At 38.7% G+C, this 19,412-nt stretch overlaps 1 protein-coding gene across 3 annotated transcripts in view; it reads left to right on the forward strand.

Annotated features, from left to right (window-relative positions):
• The window catches only part of ece1 (endothelin converting enzyme 1), a 21,070-nt gene extending 2,463 nt beyond the window's left edge, over positions 1–18,607 (forward strand). The window contains exons 1-19 of one of the 3 annotated variants that reach the window (XM_037975258.1): positions 2,944–3,278; positions 3,403–3,489; positions 5,387–5,525; positions 7,831–8,043; positions 8,172–8,296; positions 8,394–8,540; positions 8,826–8,891; positions 9,590–9,778; positions 9,949–10,091; positions 10,253–10,367; positions 13,201–13,311; positions 13,386–13,484; positions 13,619–13,696; positions 13,820–13,923; positions 15,160–15,270; positions 15,597–15,664; positions 15,777–15,967; positions 16,520–16,615; positions 17,784–18,607. In XM_037975258.1, the coding sequence (XP_037831186.1) occupies positions 3,246–3,278; positions 3,403–3,489; positions 5,387–5,525; positions 7,831–8,043; positions 8,172–8,296; positions 8,394–8,540; positions 8,826–8,891; positions 9,590–9,778; positions 9,949–10,091; positions 10,253–10,367; positions 13,201–13,311; positions 13,386–13,484; positions 13,619–13,696; positions 13,820–13,923; positions 15,160–15,270; positions 15,597–15,664; positions 15,777–15,967; positions 16,520–16,615; positions 17,784–17,960 (2,292 nt within the window). In that variant the 5' untranslated portion in view covers positions 2,944–3,245 and the 3' untranslated portion in view covers positions 17,961–18,607. Of the gene's footprint in view, positions 1–2,943; positions 3,490–5,386; positions 5,526–7,830; positions 8,044–8,171; positions 8,297–8,393; positions 8,541–8,825; positions 8,892–9,589; positions 9,779–9,948; positions 10,092–10,252; positions 10,368–13,200; positions 13,312–13,385; positions 13,485–13,618; positions 13,697–13,819; positions 13,924–15,159; positions 15,271–15,596; positions 15,665–15,776; positions 15,968–16,519; positions 16,616–17,783 lie in introns of those variants that run through there. The other 2 variants (XM_017408887.3, XM_017408886.3) reach the window with 2 other exon arrangements.
• The last annotated feature ends 805 nt before the right edge of the window (positions 18,608–19,412 follow it).

The raw sequence follows: 19,412 nt of genomic DNA on the forward strand, positions 1-19,412 counted from the left end.
GGGGGGGGGGTCTTAAACACTGCTGGCCGCAGAACATGCAGCACTCAATCCCTAACACAAACACACTCCAGTTATTCTTGGAGGAATGCCCTCGCGCCGCAAATAATCGTCCAGTTTGCAGGATCAGTGACGAATAACTGACGCATGTTTGAGGTTTACACCCTCTTTTAAAGGCTGCGGCCTGATGCTAAACTCATATACTGTCAGCTTTTCTATGGGAAGACCTCATGAGACGACAATCTGCCCAGATCTGACGTCTTTCAGTTGACTCCTGTTTGTCACTCTGTGCATTCCTAAGATCGGTCATTACCCGGAACTACTCTGTAGCTTAACATTTTTACACATGTTATTAGATAGTTCTCTCCAGCTGTAACTGTATGGAGTTTAAATGTTTTTCAAATCTTATTTTAGGATTATTCAAAACAGCAAACCAAACTGGAGCTCATAACAAATTGCTTCTGATATAAAAGCCTGTGGGCAAATTTCCTTAGAAATGGCTGATATTAGTCACCAAACAACAGATAAAAGAGAATGAAAATCTGTATTTTTTCAAAGCAGGGATTCAGTCTCGAAGTTTCAGTCTGTGTGGCAACATGTTCCAGTTCTTCTACACTGATTTCAGTGCCAGAAACATTTTCAAAACGGTGAATGTGTGCTCAGGAATGTGTTTGTGACAACATTCGGGTTTGTGCAAGTTCTATCTGCACGAATGAAATTGATTGAACACAGACCACATTAAAAAAATAAACACATACCTCTTGACCACATGTTAATTGTTAGAAAGTATTTAGAGTTATTCACTTGAATGTGACAGCTATAGCCCTTTAGTTAAACTGTTATGGAACAAATGAGGTTCGTCTATCAAAAGAACAAAAAAGGGCAGACACCAGGACTTCTCCCATCAGCTTTAGGTAATCTAAAACCATGTATATTATTGAAAGTGTAAAAAAAAAACAATAGGTGTCATTTTTTCCTTTTTCCCCTCCTCCCACTTTTCTTATCTCTCTTCATCTTTCATCTGACCAGCTCCAGGGCTTCGAAAGGAGAGGCTTCTGTAGGCTTTGACTTCTTGTTGTTATAGTTTTAGAGGTTTAAAAAAGGCTGTAAAGAGTTCCTGCCTCTCCGCATGATTGGGGTTAATTTGCAACTTGTTTTTGGGTGGAAAACAAGTCTTACTGGAATCTGCACTCCTTCTTCTACCGGAATCCTTCGGGATGTTTGTGGCGCTAATATCATTTTTCCTTTGTGGCATGTTTATGTGCACAAATCCAAGAGAAGAAATAAAATAAAGCAAGGCTTTGGAAATAGTTTATCCTTTAGCCGTGTTTATAGAAAAAACATAATCTGTTTAATTCAAATAATTATTTGCGTTCCATCACCGGTTTGTTTAGCGTTTCAGGGATTAAGAAGGACAGAGACAACCCAGAGCATGAGGGTCTGCTCATGTGATGCTCAGCAGGTTCAGAATATCCAGTTTATCTTGCTTCTGGTTTGTATTCTCATCTAGTATAGAATGGGTTTTATCTGACGGGAGTTTAGTCATTTTACAGTGCTGGTTGTCAGACAGTTAAGTCTTTTTAATGTCTAACAGACTGTATATGAAAGACGGGTAGTCAGCAAGTCTGAGATATGATCATAATGTTACATCATTAGTTTTACAATAGTTACACTAACTAATAAAAACGCATTCCTGATGGATGTACAGAATATACATGATATAATTTTATAAACTAGCTGATTATCTCAAACATAAGTGAAGTCAGTCATTAGTAAACAATAAGATTTGTTTATTAACTCTAAGGTGATAGGAAGTTCTTTCTTTACAAAGGAAATTGTCATTAGCTTCACAAGTGGATTGTTTGATAGTCTGTTTAAAAGTGTATTGTCTTTTTCAAAACAAGCAGGATGTCTTAAAAATAAATTATTGCTCAAACTACAGTGCCTTGAAAAAGTATTTGAGCCACTTGAACTTGAACTCAGTGAAGTGGAAGGAGAACGATACATGATTTTCATTTTTCAATTAAAACTTAGAAATGTGTGGCGTGCATTTGTTCACATTACAAACTGCTGCGTTTAAAACAACCCAATGTTGGGTCAAACTTGGACCGAGCCAACCCGGGTAGTTTTAACTCAGCAGGGTTAAACTTTACATCCCCAAATTAGGTTAAAATGACTCATTTGTTTAATTAAAGTTACTAAAAGAACGAGCTCAAAAAAATAACCCAAAATCTGGGTTATTAGATAATTTTAACTTAGATTGGTGCTCGCTCCACAACCACTGGGTCAAACCTTCTGATCTGATATTTGGTCAAACCAACCCAACCCATGATCCAACAACTTTAACCTTGTGTTATCAAAACAGCATCATGAAGGCCAAGGCACACACCACACAAGTCAGGGATGAAGCTAAACAAACGGGGCACTGCAAACCTACCAAGACGTGTCTATCTACCTAAACTGACAGACTAACCAAGGAGAACATTAATCTGAGAAGATGGTAAATCTGGAGGGAGAATCTGTCGAGAGGACAAATGTGGGAAAGTTCAATGGGGTGTGAATACTTTTTCAGTGCACTGTAGATGTAAATGATAACATACTGCAAGCATACTCATTTTTTTCCACCTGCAACACATTTAGCATTTACTCATTACAGAACGAATGAGTGTCTGTGTAATTCTGATTGAAGAGTTAAACAGGAGAACAGCTGCCTGTTGTGTCTACCAGGTAGCAGCTACGACAGGAAGCAACCACAACGTGTAATTGGAGGAGGAGCTTTTTGTCCTGCGCTCCTCCTCTTCAGTGCATTGGGTCCTATAGGATAGACTGGGTGTGAACTGCAGCTGTGAGATTCCCTCCCCAAAAACTGAGTGAAACCACATTGAGGAATGTGCTCGCACAAAGACACACACGGTCACACACAATCACTTCCACGCACTCAGTCTCAGTCATGTAAATCGCTCAAGTCAGAGCTCCTTCCTGTTTTTCAGCAGTTCCGTCTTCTCTTGTTCCGTGTTTGCATAGACTGAAGTCCAAAGGGAAGTCCAAAAGGAGAGGGAGAGAGAGAACCGACAAGGGAATTTTACTACGACTTTTCGGGAAGAGGTTTTTGTAGGTGCTCCTCTGTGTGTCTCTGCCTGAAGCCATGGGGACTGTGAGAGGAAGCAGAGAAGAATGACACTTTTTTCTAAAGCAAACTCTGCATTAAAGTAAAAAAAGCTCCAACCTGATAAGCCAGGCTCCTCCTGATGGATTTCAATGAGCAGCCCTGCTCAGGAGCCGTAAGGACGGGCGTAGAATAAACATCACACTCCTAAACCTTCCCACGCAGATCACTGGGAACAGATAAGAGCTTCACAGAACATGGAAGCACTGAGACAATCATGTCTTCATTTAACTTTTCAGATGTCATCCTACAAGAGAGCCACGCTGGATGAGGAGGATTTGGTGGACTCCACCAGCGAGGATGTCTACACGACAACACCCATGCAGGTAAATCCCCAAATAAAGGCTGAAAAATAGGGTTTGGTCCGGCACCTTAATGGCTTCACACCTTCAGTAAAGTCCCCTTTTTAAGAAGTGATGGATAAAATTTCTGGTTGCAATTTAAATAGGGTCATAAATCTAAAATAGTAAGCAACAGGTACCTTTTGAAGCAACAATTTAACATATATTGCGGTGATAAAGGTGTGAAATAGCAAATTAAATGTCCTGATGAGACACGAGACATGTCTTCTCAGAGGGCTGCCCTAAATGACTTTTGTTATAAATTTTCAGCTTATATAAAAAAACTGAATTGAATTTAATTAAATATATTTTAAAAATCATTCAAATTGATGAAATGCCAGGCTAGTCAAACTTGGTAAACTGATGCTTTATGTTTCTTGTGAGGTGTTAAGATGAGTCTCATTTTTGTGCTGCCAGAATAAAAATGAAATCTTACTACACGGAATGAGAAAAGAAAATGCTAGGATTGCTATTGTTACAGTATATGGCACAAAATGGACTGTGTTTTGGTCCATATAGCGATGTTTTTTTTAGTTTTTTGAGCCATTTGGAGTCATAAAACATTTTAGTAAGTGACCCAGTTTAACTGAAATTATTGTTTTTACTTTTGTAAACACAGTAAGGTTCAGTGTTTAGAGCAGCCATCCTGTTGTCTGTTGGAGCAGACAGTCAACTGTTTAAATACATTTTGAAAACAAAGTTTCGTCTCTGTATCACTTGTTCCAGCAGTAGGAGGTTGTCTTCCACTTGGAGGGTCGGGGGTTTGATCCCCAGCCCCTGCAGTGTCCCTAACCCCCCCACTGCCCCTGATATACCGATCATTTTATGAGTTAGATGTAAAAGTGATCTAATATAGAGCTTAAAATATATAATAGAAAGGGGTAAATGAGTGTAAAGAACCTGGAAATGTTAAAAAGATGCTATATATACTGTAAGTGTGGACCATTTATCATTTTAACTATGTATCGAACATTATGTTTAAGCAGGTAATTGTGGATAAAAGCTGTTAAAGTTATTTTTTTCCCAAAAACATTTAGGGGTTATTGTCTGAATATCAACACTGAAGTGCACTCACCTGTGTTGTTCACACAGAATGTTAGGCTATTATTATATTGTTCAGCTTATACTTTATTTAATTTTAAGTTCAGGTGCTTTATTGGACCAGAATCTTATCTCAATAATGGAGGTAAATATGAACTGATATTTAAGTTCCACAGCATATATGGTAATTGCAAAAGTTAGTGTTCATTTACAGCAAGAACAATAAAAAACAAGCCTGAGGGCTAAATCTACCCAATAACAGATTTATTACTGGCTCTTTGGAGCCGGTCCTCGAGGAAATAAAATTGCTTTTCTGCTTCCACCAGAGTTAAATTCAATAGAAAATTATGCAAAGGCACGAGGCTTATTTTTAAAATGTAGTCCTTTCGTGGACTTTCTTGCAATAATAAATCATTTCAGAAGTATTGTGCACATTTGTAAAAGGCCAGGTCTGTAAACTGGTTATTTGAGCTGTTAGTTGTCCCAGTTCAGCATTCCTGTCCATCATTTATAGGTGAACCACAAAAGCAGCTCATATTGTTCTGTGTCTGTCTTCAATCTGGGCCAAAGTTAAATGACCTTTATGAGCAAGGGAACAATTGAAGAATGCCTAACCTTTTCTGTGTGTGAGATTACAGAGGAAACATTGTGTTTGAAATCAGAGCTATGATCAAATCCCTGATGAGCTGTTCTCCACACTCTGTCAGTTCATTAAAGCAAAGTTATCAAGTGTGTGTACTCTTTATTTTAAAGCTTTTGTTCTTGCAGATTCAACTACGATAATTGCTTAAAGTTACCTCTGACTTGTTTGATTACATATGTTGTGTGTGTGTGTGTGCAGGTGACCTTTATGCAAGGCCGAGGAGGGACATGTTGGGCTGACAAGACGCAGAGGGAGAGAAAGCTGCTGTTTATAGTGTGCATTCTGTCAGTCGGCCTATTCGTATCTCTCATCTCTGCTGGAGTTTTCTACAAACAGGGTGAGTTCAAGACTTTCTGTTCGCTGAGGGACACGGTCACAGACAGGTCCTTCCTGTTGGTCTCGTCCTTTTCGTTCTGATGGGTTTAAATATTCTGTCAGATTAAATAAAAAATAACCTTTTCTGAATAATCTGATGCCAATTAGTTAAGTATGGGAACAAACTTTCAAGAAACCATAAAAGCATGCACCTATAAAGCTTACAGATCAGAACAATATAGGATTACTGTAAGATAAAAAAGGTAATTTGCCATTTATTGAAGGTGGTTCTGTCATAAAACAGTTGCCATTTGTCTTAAAGGATTGTGTACCCTTTAGACAAAACCATTTACACTTTTGATGCCATGATATGCTGACTGTTACCCTGACAGATAGCATCAATTCTGACTCAGTGTTGCCTATAAATAAAGAGAAAACTACTGTGGTTCAGTTTAGATTAAGAAATCTTGCCACTGAATTCACAGTTTTCCTCTCTTGCATCTCCATGCTGCTGCTTTCCCGTCCTTCACCGATCAAAGTGCAGTAGATTTCCAATCTTTCTCTGTAGGAGTTGTGGTAGTTTGGTGCTGAGTCCTGTAATCCTGAGGCTGCAGGTTTGAGGGCATGTTGCATCAGGAAGGACATCCAGTGTAAAACAATCACCAAATCTTTCACGCGAGTTGGCAACCCCTCCAGAAGGGAGCAGCCAAAAGAAAAGCATTTGTATCTTTCTCTCTTCTGAAAGGCTTTTTCTTTAAAATGCACATTTTTTGTGTGTTTTCTGGAGGAAAACAGAGTTTCTGAGAGAAGTTTTATTCATTCCAGTCCAATTTCAGCACAAAAAGGTCAAACTATTTATTGTATTGGTTCTGTCTTCATTTGCATCCTGGGCATGATGTCAAACTGCATCCTGTGGCGAGGCTCCCGACTGGGAAGTTGGGAGTTTTTGGGGATCGTGGCGCTGCCCCGTAGTCATCACAGCTCCCAGGTTTACTCCGACCTGAAGTAGCAGCACCTGTCTGGTGTCCCAACTATTGGGTCACACAGCCTTAAATAGTGAAGCCTTTGCTGCAGGTGGTGGATCTGTGACATATTCACAGTACTGGCCTGGAGGGGTCCTCAGCTTACAGGTGTTGTATAAAATACTTTTAACTATCTTTAGAAATTAGGTTGCAGTTGTAGTTGTTGTCTTCCAGTTGTACTCTCATTTTTGGCTCAAAAAGCACCAGTTCTTAGTATTTATTTTGTGTATGATAGAGATGATTACCTTTGCAAATTATTATTAATTTTATCTGTAATATCCTAACTGTTTCAAAGTTACTGAATAAGTGTTTAATATAATCAATCCAAAACAACAACAGCAACAAAAACACATTTCTTATGTATTTCATTCAGTTTATGTTGCCCGTTCATTTTTTTACTGAGGTCACACCTTCATTCGAGCTGCCTGAAAACATCTCTAAATGTCTCCCTTGAGCTTGTTCATTATGGAAAAGGACTTGTGGATTTACCATGACATCCTGGCTGCTTCTCATCAGTGTTTGTTTCCTCACTTTTACCATGGGAAACTGAATGCCACTTCCTGCCATTCAGAATCGCATGTCACATCACACTTTGAAATAATAAAAGGAACAAGGATGAAATCTCCTCAGGGAAACACTAACCTCATCACTGCTCATAACTCAGTTTCTATTCCTGTCTTATACCTTATATGGACAGGTCTTAGCACAAGTTAAATATTACACACGGAGCAGTTTTTGTACTATCTATTGACTAAAGCTCTCACTTCTCAAAACACTGACGGCTTTCATATTCAAATTTTTATTTTATCCCAGTTTGGCATTCCTCCTGCTGCTTCCTTTGTATGTCAAACAAGGGAAAAACAACATATAGACTCGTTAATATTTGAACATTTAGGCGTTTTTATGAACCAGCCAGCCTCCTGCTGTGAAAGAACTGATTCATGTTTGCTTTAGTCTTGAAGCATCCAGATGACTTCCCCTTCCTCTTTTCTCCTCCACTGTTTATTTGATTATTTTTAATTAAACAATTAAATAGCCATTTTGACGTAGTCAGTATGTGACATTGCCTCCTGGCAGATTTCAGCTAACTATTTATAAAAGATTTTTCCAGGGACAAGTATTCCCTCCAGGTTGTATGCCTTGGTTTACAAAATGATAGTTTCCAGATGCTCTAAAACCCTCATGCATATTTGCTCTACCAAGAAATATTTTCAGATTATCTGCTCTGTTTCCCACTAACTGATAAAGCAGATAATAAAATATCTAAATTTCAAACTTTTTGACGTGTGTTTGTATTTTTTGCAGCACATCCAGGCTTGTGCCTACAGGAGCCGTGCATCACAGTGGCCGGAGCCGTCATGGGAGCCGTGGACAGAACTGTAGACCCCTGCCATGATTTCTACGACTTTGCTTGTGGGGGGTGGGTGAAGAACAACCCTCTTCCGGAGGGAAAGTCCCGCTGGGGTCCTTTCAGCAACCTGTGGGAACACAACATGCTTGTAATGAAGCGTTTATTAGGTAAGGGTCTTATTTTAAGCGTAGTTTAACCCTGAGCAGAGACTCACTGTGCCTTTTCCCAAGGCTGAGGAAAGCCAGCTCCCCCCCCCCCCNGTGACCTTGTTTATCTTATATCTCTACTTGAGCAGAAAACACAACAATTAAAGGTTTAAGCAAGGCTGAAGAAAAAGCCCAGCGATATTATCAGGCCTGCATGAATGAGACCAAGATCGAGGAATTAGGAGCCAAGCCTCTACAGCAGCTAATCAGCCAGGTGTGCGTCTTTACAAGCCAGCAAACATTAAACTAATGCACAATTTATACACTTCATTTCTATTCAAATGTCCTTGTTTAATTCCTGTCTGGTACAGATAGGAGGCTGGGCTTTGACTGAACCCTGGAACAAGAACAACTTCCAGGAAGTTCTACGAACGGTCTCAGCCAGCTTACGCACGTCTCCTTTCTTCACTGTCTTTGTCAGCACAGACTCCAAAAACTCCAGCAGTAACATCATACAGGTACCAAGATTCGTTTATGGCTTTCTCATTATTATATGAACATTTAAGTGTCTGAGAACGATCCCATTTGATAAAGTACATGTTCACCTTTGTTCTGTGTTACAGCACGATCACACGGGTTCCTGTGTTCTGTGTCGCGAGGCTGACAAATGATAAAGATATGAATTCTTGTGAACCTGTGCTTTTATCCCACACGCTCACAGCACAGGAATGAAAACAAAAGGTTGTGTGAGTGTCAACATGGAGGGGGAACAGAAAGTCATAAAATGTGTCTCTTATATGTAGGTGGATCAGTCCAGCCTGGGACTACCCTCACGGGATTACTACCTCAACAAAACCACAAATGAAAAGGTACTTTAGGCAAATGTTATAGTTGTTAATCTGAAAGATTACATTCAATCGAAACAATATTTTTTATTTGCCTAAAGGTTGAATCAAAGGTTCATTTACTGTCTGCAAATTAAATCAAATAAATGAACGACAGAAGAAATTTGCTGAAGGTATAACTGAGCTGTTAAAGCTAAAACAAGCAGAATATCACCTAAAAGGTAAAGGAAGCAAAATGCTAGCTAAACGTAGCAGTAGTTTAACTAAATGCTAAAAATAGCAAAAGGCTAACTAGAAGCTAAAAGTAGCCAAACAATGGCTAAAAACTAACATAAAAAGACAAAAATAGAACAAACGTACTAAAGTAGATGTCAGAGAGAACAATCTTTTGGAAGGAACTGGAAAGGTCTCAGTTTATTACAGAGGGGAACCTGTTTGTAAACTAAATTAAATATTTTAAAAAGTAACAAAAGCCAAAAGTCACATCACCCATGTCCTGAATGAGCTGAACGTTTTGGTTTATAAATGGCTAAAATAGCACGATGTATGCAGAAGGTAGATTTTAAAAATGTACAAATAAAATAATGAGAAAACAAATATTTTCATCAAGTAAATATATTTCAGCTTCAGGAGATAAGCTCAGTATAAAAGTGTGTAGCTGCATACTTTACTTTATTACACACACACCTCGTCTCCACCATCACCCCCGCCTTTCTTCGCAGTATCTGACAGCGTACCTGAACTTCCTCGTGGAGTTGGGAGTCCTCCTGGGTGGCTCCGAGGAGACGTCTCGGAGGCTGATGACGGAGATCGTGGACTTTGAAACCACCCTCGCCAACATCACCGTGCCTCAGGAGGAGAGAAGAGACGAGGAGCTCATTTACCATAAAATAAAAGCCAAAGACCTGAAAGTGAGTGTTTCTGGTCTGACTGACGTCTAAAACTAGCAGCTGGTGTGCAGGAACTTCATAAAACACATTTTTATTGTGTTGGATGCATTGTGGTGAATAAGTTGAAGTGTTTGGAGATGAAAACCACAAACAGTTTCTCACTCTGTGTGTTTTATCTTTTGCCTGTACAGACTCTGGCTCCGGCTGTAGACTGGATGCCTTATCTGACCGAAGTGTTCACTCCTGTGCCGATTAACGAGTCGGAGCCCGTGGTCGTTTACGCCAAAGAATACCTCCAGAAAGTGTCTGATCTTATAGCTACCACAAATAAAAGGTGAAATAATTAGTCAGTTTTGTTAGTTTTTCAAAGACGGTGCTGGTATTTAGTAACCTACATGTTTTATACTGTTATAAAGTGCGTACACACACATCCTTCAGCTGAAAGGCACAATAATTGTCAGTCTATATCTATCATCTGATGTTATCTCTTTGCAGCCTTCTCAACAACTACATGATAATGAAGGTGGTGAGAAAGATGGTTTCAGTTTTGGACCAGAAGTTCCAGGACGCAGAGCAGCGTTTCTTTGAAATCATGTATGGAACTAAAAAGGTAGGAAATATATATTCAAACTTTTCTTTGTAGCTCAGTTTCAGCACGGCAATGATAAAAAAAATAGATAAATAAATGAAGAAAATAGCAACGCTGTAAACCCTTGACCCGATGATCTGATTTTATCTTTCTGTACTTCTTGTAAGTAACTAATTAGCAGTTTTGTCTTTATTTTATTTTTTAAATTAATTACCAGACAAACTAGAGAAATAACTAGGAAACTCTAAACAAACCATCCACCAAAGTTTATGCAGCATTCTTTTAAATGTCTCTTATACTGCAGAGGGTTTGGACCACAGTCATTAGATGTTTCTTCTCTTTCTTCTCTTCACCTCATGTTTGAAACAAAGCGTTCATTTTTCTGATCGCAGTAAAATGAAAGTCACCAACTGAGAAACAAAACTTTCCCTTCATGAGATTTTTCTTACACTGTGACTGTATCTCTGCAGTGAACCAATTCCTTCCATTTTTTAAACAACAACAAAACATATGAGAATAAGTCATTTTAACCATTTAAAAACTTAAAGGATTTTTTTTTTCTAAACAAAGCTAAGATGAGAATTCGGTTTCTTGTGGGCTGTTTGTGTAACCATGTATGTGTTGCACAGTAATGAGTAATACTGAGGCAGAAGGAGTGGGATAAAAAGGAAAACATTACATGAATGTTCCAACCACACTGTATTTATTAGAGCTTTGAAAGATGTCAGGCAGGATTTAGAATTATGAAATTCTTGTAATTACAGTTATTTCTGCCTTCAAACTCCTCTCAGTAACCTGATTTTATGCACACGTAAATGCTTGAAAACTGGTAGGTGTGTGTGTGTGTGTGTGTGTGTGTGTGTGGAGGGGGGGATTGTTTGTCTTTAGCAGTTGCAGCATCAATCATGAACCAGTGGACAGAATTTAATGAAACTCTCAGAAAGTATTCACCGGATGAACTGTTGGAGTCAACCTCATTCAAGATGGCCGCCACAGCTATGCAACCTTAGCAAAAACAAAAATGGCTATAATTCAGCCAGGTTTACAGATATTGACCTACAGCGTGGTAGTAGGTGAGACTGATCCCCAACACAAACCCTGATCTCACAAAATCTGATTTTAAAACTTGGACATTATTGAATATCAGAGTCTGTTAGCGAAATATTTCACGGAACAACAAATGCATTTAAATTAAGCGTTTAGAACGTGATGTACATCTAGAACAGAATAACCTTTGGAGTTGATTTTACAGATATTGACCTAGTTTGATTACAACAATCAATACTTGGGCAACTTTAGTGTGCCGAGTGGAAGTAAATGTTTTTGCCCCAAATTCAGCTGAAACAGTCTGCGCTGCTGGACTCCACTGCAGGACAGAAGATAAAGACCTTTAAATATTAATCTTTGCTCTGAAGGACCTCCTTACTGATATGTACCTCTTGTGTCGTTTGTGCTCTGGTAAACCCAGTCCTTGTCTAAACAAGATCCTGTTCTGTCAGCGATTCGCTTTTTACGGGGGTCAAGTTGTAAAAACAAACTAGATCTGTCTCTTTGTGTCTTTGTGTTCTCGCATTACGTGAGAGTGCCGCTGTTTCTTTTTTCCATCTCTTAACTGTGTGCTCAAGTAGGTTTTACGACTTTGCTTTCTCAGAGCGCTCCTCATTTCCTCACTGCGACCTTGTTCGTTTTCACGTCCATGCAGTTTCCTTAACCCTCCTTTAACCTGATTCTATGTTTTCTTTCAAATACGAACCTTTTAATACGTGCAACCAGTTATTCAGCTGTAAAACTACTTTTTAGAAGAGAAATCGAGGGACAGAAGTTAAATAATGGGTTTAAACCTTGCTGTGTTTTGGGAGCACAAGAAAGTCGTATTACAGAAGAATATTTGTTTTCTTTAACTTAATTATTTATTGTTTTTCACTTGTTAAAAACAGCATCACAGAACTGCAAAGTGTAAGCTTACACTTCTTTTCTTTATTTCCATTTTGTTTGTGTCAGTGTGACTAAAACTGGATGTGTGGTTTCCTGTTGTAAAACATACTTCTTTGTTTTTTTATTAGAAACAGGTTATCTTTATTCTTAATAAGTCTTAATACTAAGATCATCTTATGTTGATAAATGACAGATTTAAAGCCGTTTTGGTCAAACCTTGAACATAATGTTATGTGTGAATGACTCTCAGCTCCTACCACACCAAAGTTTAGGTCATTCTTTTTAAAACTGACCATTTCTGTGTTTATTAAAATCAGTTGGCTGCGGCCGCCATGTTGAATTAGTTTGACTCCAGATATTAATCAGTTGTGCGTCCAGTGATTGAAATATTTCAGCAGCAAACACGCAGACACAGATATAAATATAGCTGTTTGTTTTCACCTTTGGCAGCAGGTGATGATCACAAAGATTATAACATATTTCACTTACATTCGTAATTTAATTTTTTTTTGTTGTTACTAGTTTTGCATCCATCTTTATCGTGTTAAAAGTCTTTAAGGTTCTTCCGTTATCGAACCTTCACTGGTTAAAGGGAAGTGGAGTCACAGTTTATTACTGGAACAAAACACGCTTCTTAGAAATGCTGTTCTTTTCATGTTTTCACTTTGCTGCAGTTTCACACTTGTTTCCTGCACCCACACATGAAGCCCACAGCTATGTCCCAACAAGCCTCATTTATCACCGTTCTTCTCACTTCTTCAATCGCTTCTACTAAATGGATGAAGTGGCCATTTGAAACTGATTCATTTGCATAAACAAAATTTAACTCACCGAAAAAAAAAAAAACATTCCAAGTAACAGAAAGACTTTTTTCTCAGCAGCTGTTCCAGCCCGTCCTGACTCTTGTTGTTTTTTGTAGAGCTGTACTCCTCGGTGGAAGCTCTGTGTCAGTGATACTGACAGCGCCCTGGGATTTGCTCTGGGAGCCATGTTTGTCAAAGACACCTTTGCTGAGGACAGCAAAGCCATTGTAAGTGTCTGACCCAACAGCCACTAAGGCTTTGTGACATGATGCTGTGAACTCAGTCCTTTTTTGTGGCTCAGGCTGAAGAGATGGTGGCGGAAATTAAATGGGCGTTTGAAGACAGCTTGAAACATGTGAGCTGGATGGATTCGGAGACAAAAAAAGCAGCAAAAGAAAAGGTGAGAATAAGATACTCAGTACTTTTGGTCTGAAGTCTTTCCACTTCCACAGCACTGAAGGGGCAAAGAAAGAGAGCACTGCCACCTGGTGAGAAAATCTGTCTTTTACAGTTTTTAACTGTCATTTTCTGCAGGCTGATGCTATATACAACATGGTTGGATATCCAGAATTTATTATGAATGCCACAAAGCTGGACAAAGTGTTCAATGATGTAGGTAAATGATGGGCTGTAGTCAATATCATCCCTCTCTTTTTTTTCTATTATAAATTCCCATTTTGACTCATTTAAAGACATGAAACCAATTTTCCATTTCTTGTGATTCCTCTCTTTTAGTTTGAGGTGGTGTCAGAACTTTACTTCCAGAATGTCATGCAGTACTACAACTTCTCAGCCAGAGTGACTGCAGACCAGCTGAGGAAATCTCCCAACAGAAACCAGTGAGTTGCTTCCCTGCTCCTCCTCCTCCCTGAGAGAAGGCGGTACACTTCGATGGGAAAACATTCCCATTTTACTGACTCAGCGGAATATTGCTGCTATCCACAAATGTCCCGAGGCAGCCAGCTTCCCTCCACTGAACTGATCCTTGTCTCTAATTAGGATGTAGAGGAGGGGTCAGATTAGCATTCCCAGTGTCCCCCAGAACTGATCTGTAGTCTGCTTGGTGCAAGGTTATGTAGAATTATTATTCTCAATTTGTTGTGACCTTGATGTCAGCATGTTCAGGCCTTGCACTAACGATCCATGTTGGTCAGCTCTGATCGAGCGTGTTCACACCTGGCAGTAAATGTTTTTTCGACTTGATGTTGATGTTTCTGTAAAAATGATTATAAATTCAGACATCCGAACAATATTTTTGTTTAAATTGGCACAGTTCAGAGCCATTTGAGTCACATTTTTGTGGAGTTATTTAGTACACGACTCTTAATAAGCTTAATTACCTAAAAGACATGGATCCAATGAGTTAAGGACTTCACAGATCCCTGTGTCAGAGCAAAGACAGAAGATTTTAACCCATAAATCTCCACAATGTGCTGATAGTAATCAGCTGTTTTACACAGCTTTACTGTCAATGTTGTATCAGCAATGTGTTTAATTAGGTGACTATTATGTAACTTAAACACAGTTCATTCTGGGATTAACAAAGCACATTATAGCCCACAGTGACCACAGTGGGTTCAACCAGCTTTAAAACAATCAGAAAACAAGAAACTAAAGAGAAAATCACCACATTGCGTCCTGATCATCCGTGTTGATTGATAAAATCTCGACAAAATGGACATTTTCATTAAAAAGTATTTTGACAAAGAGTTTATAAGCTGAAAGAAAAGATGGCATTATACTCAGGAAATTCCCAATTTTCTGAATATGCATGTTTTATTGGTTTTAATCGGCCAGCAGCTAACCAAACTTTTCATACTCCGAGACATCCAGATAAAACTTTGCTGCTTACGCCAGTTCAGTTTGAGGTCTAACATTGTGGCTCAGGACAGATTGTGTTCAGACTATCAAACACGTGAGGATAAAAGCAGTTTGAATCGGCTCCAAATGTGATCTGAGTGAAAACCTTTTCAGCGCACATAGAGGCTGTTTACACCTGTATTAAGCACTATCTAAAGGGATGGATTTGTATTTTAAAGGTGTGAACAGGGTCCCTTGTGTTTGCTGTTTTGCAGGTGGAGCATGACCCCTCCAACTGTAAATGCCTACTACAACCCAACCAAGAATGAGATGGTTCTGCCAGCTGGGATCCTCCAAGCTCCGTTTTACAGCCGATCTTATCCAAAGTACATCTTCCTCATGGCGTTTTTTTGTGACGCTCTGATTCTTGTTACATTCTTTTTACAGCACATGGGTCCAAACTTCACAAGTACAGTTATCTTGTTGAAATCAGTGTTTTATCACTCAGTGCAGTATTGCTTAATCACAAAAAAAAACCACACAGTATACCTTTACTTAAAGGTTTTTCTCCAATTCTTGTCAACAGCTTTAATGTTTCAATTTTAATTTTAAAAAATACACAGTATTACTGAGTAGTTATTGTCTAAGATTTTATGTTGGGCTGGGTAAAAAAAAAAAATCCTAACACCATATATGCAACTGTTTTTGACAGAGCTCTTAACTTTGGTGGGATTGGAGTGGTCATGGGTCACGAACTGACTCATGCTTTTGATGACCAAGGTTGGTAAATTACAAAACAAAAACAGTGCTTTAGTGTTTTTCTTTTAATTATTATTTTGTCAGTAAATAAAAGCAGTCGTCGGAGCATTCGTTTTTATACCTTCTCTCACAGGGAGGGAATATGATAAGGATGGGAACCTGCGCCCTTGGTGGAAGAACTCCTCTGTGGAGGCCTTCAAGAACCAGACCCAGTGTATGGTGGAGCAGTACGGCAATTACAGCATCAACAAAGAGCCTTTAAATGGAAGACACACACTGGGAGAGAACATAGCTGACAACGGAGGACTGAAGGCTGCTTACAAGGTCTGATATTAATACACAGATAGAATAGTTGAGTATTTTTTTTAAATAAAAAATGATATTCTGTGACTAAAAGATAAACAGTTCTTTTAAAAAAAAACCCAACAGAATCATTACTAAAATCTAAACTGTTTATTTATATATGTTATGTGGTGGCTGGGTTGAATTTCCTTATTATAAAGTCAGAAAACAGTCCCGCCGGGATGACACCAGTCCTCCATGGTGGTGTGTTTGTTCGAGCTGTTGTCGGCCATCTTTATGAAGTTGTATTGGAAAAAGTAGCTTGTCTAGTTTACAGTGAAGCCTGGACATGCAGCAGGTGTTGATGTGCAGCCTTGTCAGCCTCTGGTTACTTCCTTACACGCACACACATTCTTTCCGTTTAATGGAAGGTCAGAAGCTACAAAGCTGAGGAGGAAGTAACATGACAGTATAAACGAGCAAGCAAATTAACACAAGTTGAAACTGAATCTTTATTCTCTGTAGTCTGTAAATGTAGGCATTTATTTTTGTGTGGATTGCACATGTGTAACATGATCATTTATTGCTTTGAAGGCTTATGCCAACTGGATCAGAAAGAACGGGGAGGAAGCCACGCTGCCTGCTCTGGGGCTGACCAACCACCAGCTGTTTTTTGTTGGCTTTGCCCAGGTTTGTGTCTTCTACAGAGTAATGAGCCCTCTGCTTTGATTTTACTTTACTGACTAAATGCTTCTTCAACCTGTTATAAAGCTCACCTCTGGATGCGCTTTAAGAAATGAAGGCAACCATTTTTATATAATATAAACTTTATCTCTGTTTGCTTTTCATTATTCAGATTCTATATCAGTTTGCTGTATCGTGCATTTCAGGTTATGTTAAAGTTGTTTCCTAATTACTTAACAAGCTCACCTTCAGTGTACTTATGTTGAATTTTTCATTTAATTCAACACTATGTTTTATGATAGATCGTCACTGAAGTTGAAGAACTTTTTGTACAGTACAATAAGTGCAAGCGCATGCTTCCATTGGATCAGAGATTCTGAAGTTTTTCATGATGAATACCACCTCAAAAAAATACTAAAGTACCCCCATTATGACAGTCATTAAAAGCTTTTAGGCTGCTGAAGTGGTTCAAGTATTTGACAAAACCAAGCAAAAAAACAAATCTAGTTGAACGTTTAACCCTAACCTACAAACCAAACCTGCTCCTTTATCCTGAAGGTGGTATCTCACATTGTAGTTTCACTGAATTCGGACGAAGTGACCATCGAGCTGTGAGGCCAGGTTTTGAACATCACTGCCTATTTTTCTGTGCACGGCTTGCAGAACTGCATTCTTATTTTGTGACCTACCTCGACTCGCTTTGTACCCTTCAGCCTTAAGCTAGGTCACTGTTTTTTTTCTGTTGTTAACCCTCCTGAAGCTCTCAAAAGAGAGAGTGACAAAGAGAGGTAGAGAAGCCTTTTTTAACTTTGGGTCAATTAGACCCTAAGGTAGTGGTTAAGCTACTGTTTTACTGGATTTAGGTTTTAGCCTTGCTAATTTAAGCTTGTGTTCTGCTTGTTTTAACTTTGAAAATTTAATTTCCGCTTCTGTAAAAAAATCATTCATCACTAAGCATTTGCGCTTCATTTTTTCAAAAGATGCACATTTAATTTTTCTTTAAGTTTATCTTGATAGGAAATTTTTAGTTTGTCATCTTAAAAAAGGTTTTTTTGTGATAAAATAAATTCACAAGTGATGCAATAATCCATAAACTGAATACATTTAAAGCTCTACACTGATTTTAAATCAATCATAGCTTTGTTTTATTCATTTATGGATTTATTTTTTGCAGGTATGGTGCGCTGTCAGGACACCCGAGAGCTCACATGAGGGAATAATCACAGATCCTCACAGTCCATCAAGATTTAGGGTCATTGGCACCATTTCAAATTCACGTGAATTCTCGAAGCACTTTGGCTGCAAAGAAAATACTCCCATGAACCCCAAACATAAGTGTGAGCTTTGGTGATGGAGAGTTGTGTTGAGCAATGAAGAAGTAAAGTGGACACTGAGGAAAATACAAGAATCACTGCCTGCCCTTGATGCCTTGCCACTTAAAGCTCTTCAGCCTCCTTATCAGGACAAAGTGGGCCTGGTTTGTGTGGAAGATCCCAATCTTCACAAGGACTCTTGGTTTTATAAAACACTTTCCCTCAGCCTAAATGTAGTTATAAATGTGTGTTTTTCTTTAGCACTGGAAACCCATTGTATAGCTATAAAACTAGAAGAACCACTTAAACTTTGCAACCTGCTTGCTCATCATATAACATGCAGAAAAATGTTCTTTTATGTGTGTGTCACTTTCTGCTGTGCTTGGATCAACTCCGGTTTACTGTATCCTATTTATAGTTATATTTTTATAAAAGCTGTAAACCAGGGAACTCCAGGATTTGGAACAATAAGGATTTTTTTTTTTTAAGTTGTACAATTTGTTTTAAATCTACAAGCTTTGCCACTGACCGACTGCAAGATTTCAGAAATGTTTGTATAAAATTATATAAAAGCCGTGTCATACAGGACATAAACAGTTGCTAAGACATGATGAAGTCTTCTACCTTGTTTTACATGTAAATGATGCCAAAATTCTTTTGTATAGTAAACTCAGTCTTAAAACTTGTTGCGTAAGTTTCACAATTTATTCAGTTGTGTCTCATATTTTTGACTGAACTAGTTAAAGGTCTAGCATCCCTTGAAGGAATGCATATCACCCGCCACCTTTCATGCCAGAGTTTTAAACTAAAATCAGCTTGACGAGAAGGGACGAAACAGTTTTAGTCAAAACTTGCAAATTACATTTTTATGCAATCTCCTGCAGTAATGTGAGATTTTGCAATTTGTGTCAGCACTCAGAATATGTGTTGAGGATGACTCTCAGCTACTACCACACCAAATTTAGCTCAGTATCTGTAAAACCGAGTAATGAGCATTTTTGTGTGGGGCCAAGCTGTGGCAGCCATCTTGAATTAATGAGCTGATATAGACGCACATGCAGACATTACTTTCAGGGAGTTTCACTAAATTCTGTCCAGTGGTTATTGAGATATTTTGCTAACAGTCTACATCACGATGTCACCAGGTGACTCTGAACCCATCCAATCACTGAATAGATGCTTAGAACAGATAAATGTATGGATGTGCCAAAACTTTCTCCAGCTGAACAGAAACAAAACTGAAGTTATTATCTTTGGACCTAAAGAGGAGCGAACTACAATCAATGCACAGCTCCAGTTATTACAGCTAAAAACCAGTGATCAGGCCCGAAACCTGGAAGTAGTGATGGACTCTGAGCTGAACCTTCAGAGCCACATTAAGACAGTCACAAAGTCGGCCTTCTATCACCTGAAGAACATCTCCAGGATTAGAGGACTTATGTCTCAGCACGATCTAGAGAAACTCATCCATGCGTTTGTCTTTAGCCGCA

The sequence above is a fragment of the Kryptolebias marmoratus genome, linkage group LG4 (genome assembly GCF_001649575.2).
Source record: "Kryptolebias marmoratus isolate JLee-2015 linkage group LG4, ASM164957v2, whole genome shotgun sequence".
NCBI lineage: Eukaryota > Metazoa > Chordata > Actinopteri > Cyprinodontiformes > Rivulidae > Kryptolebias > Kryptolebias marmoratus.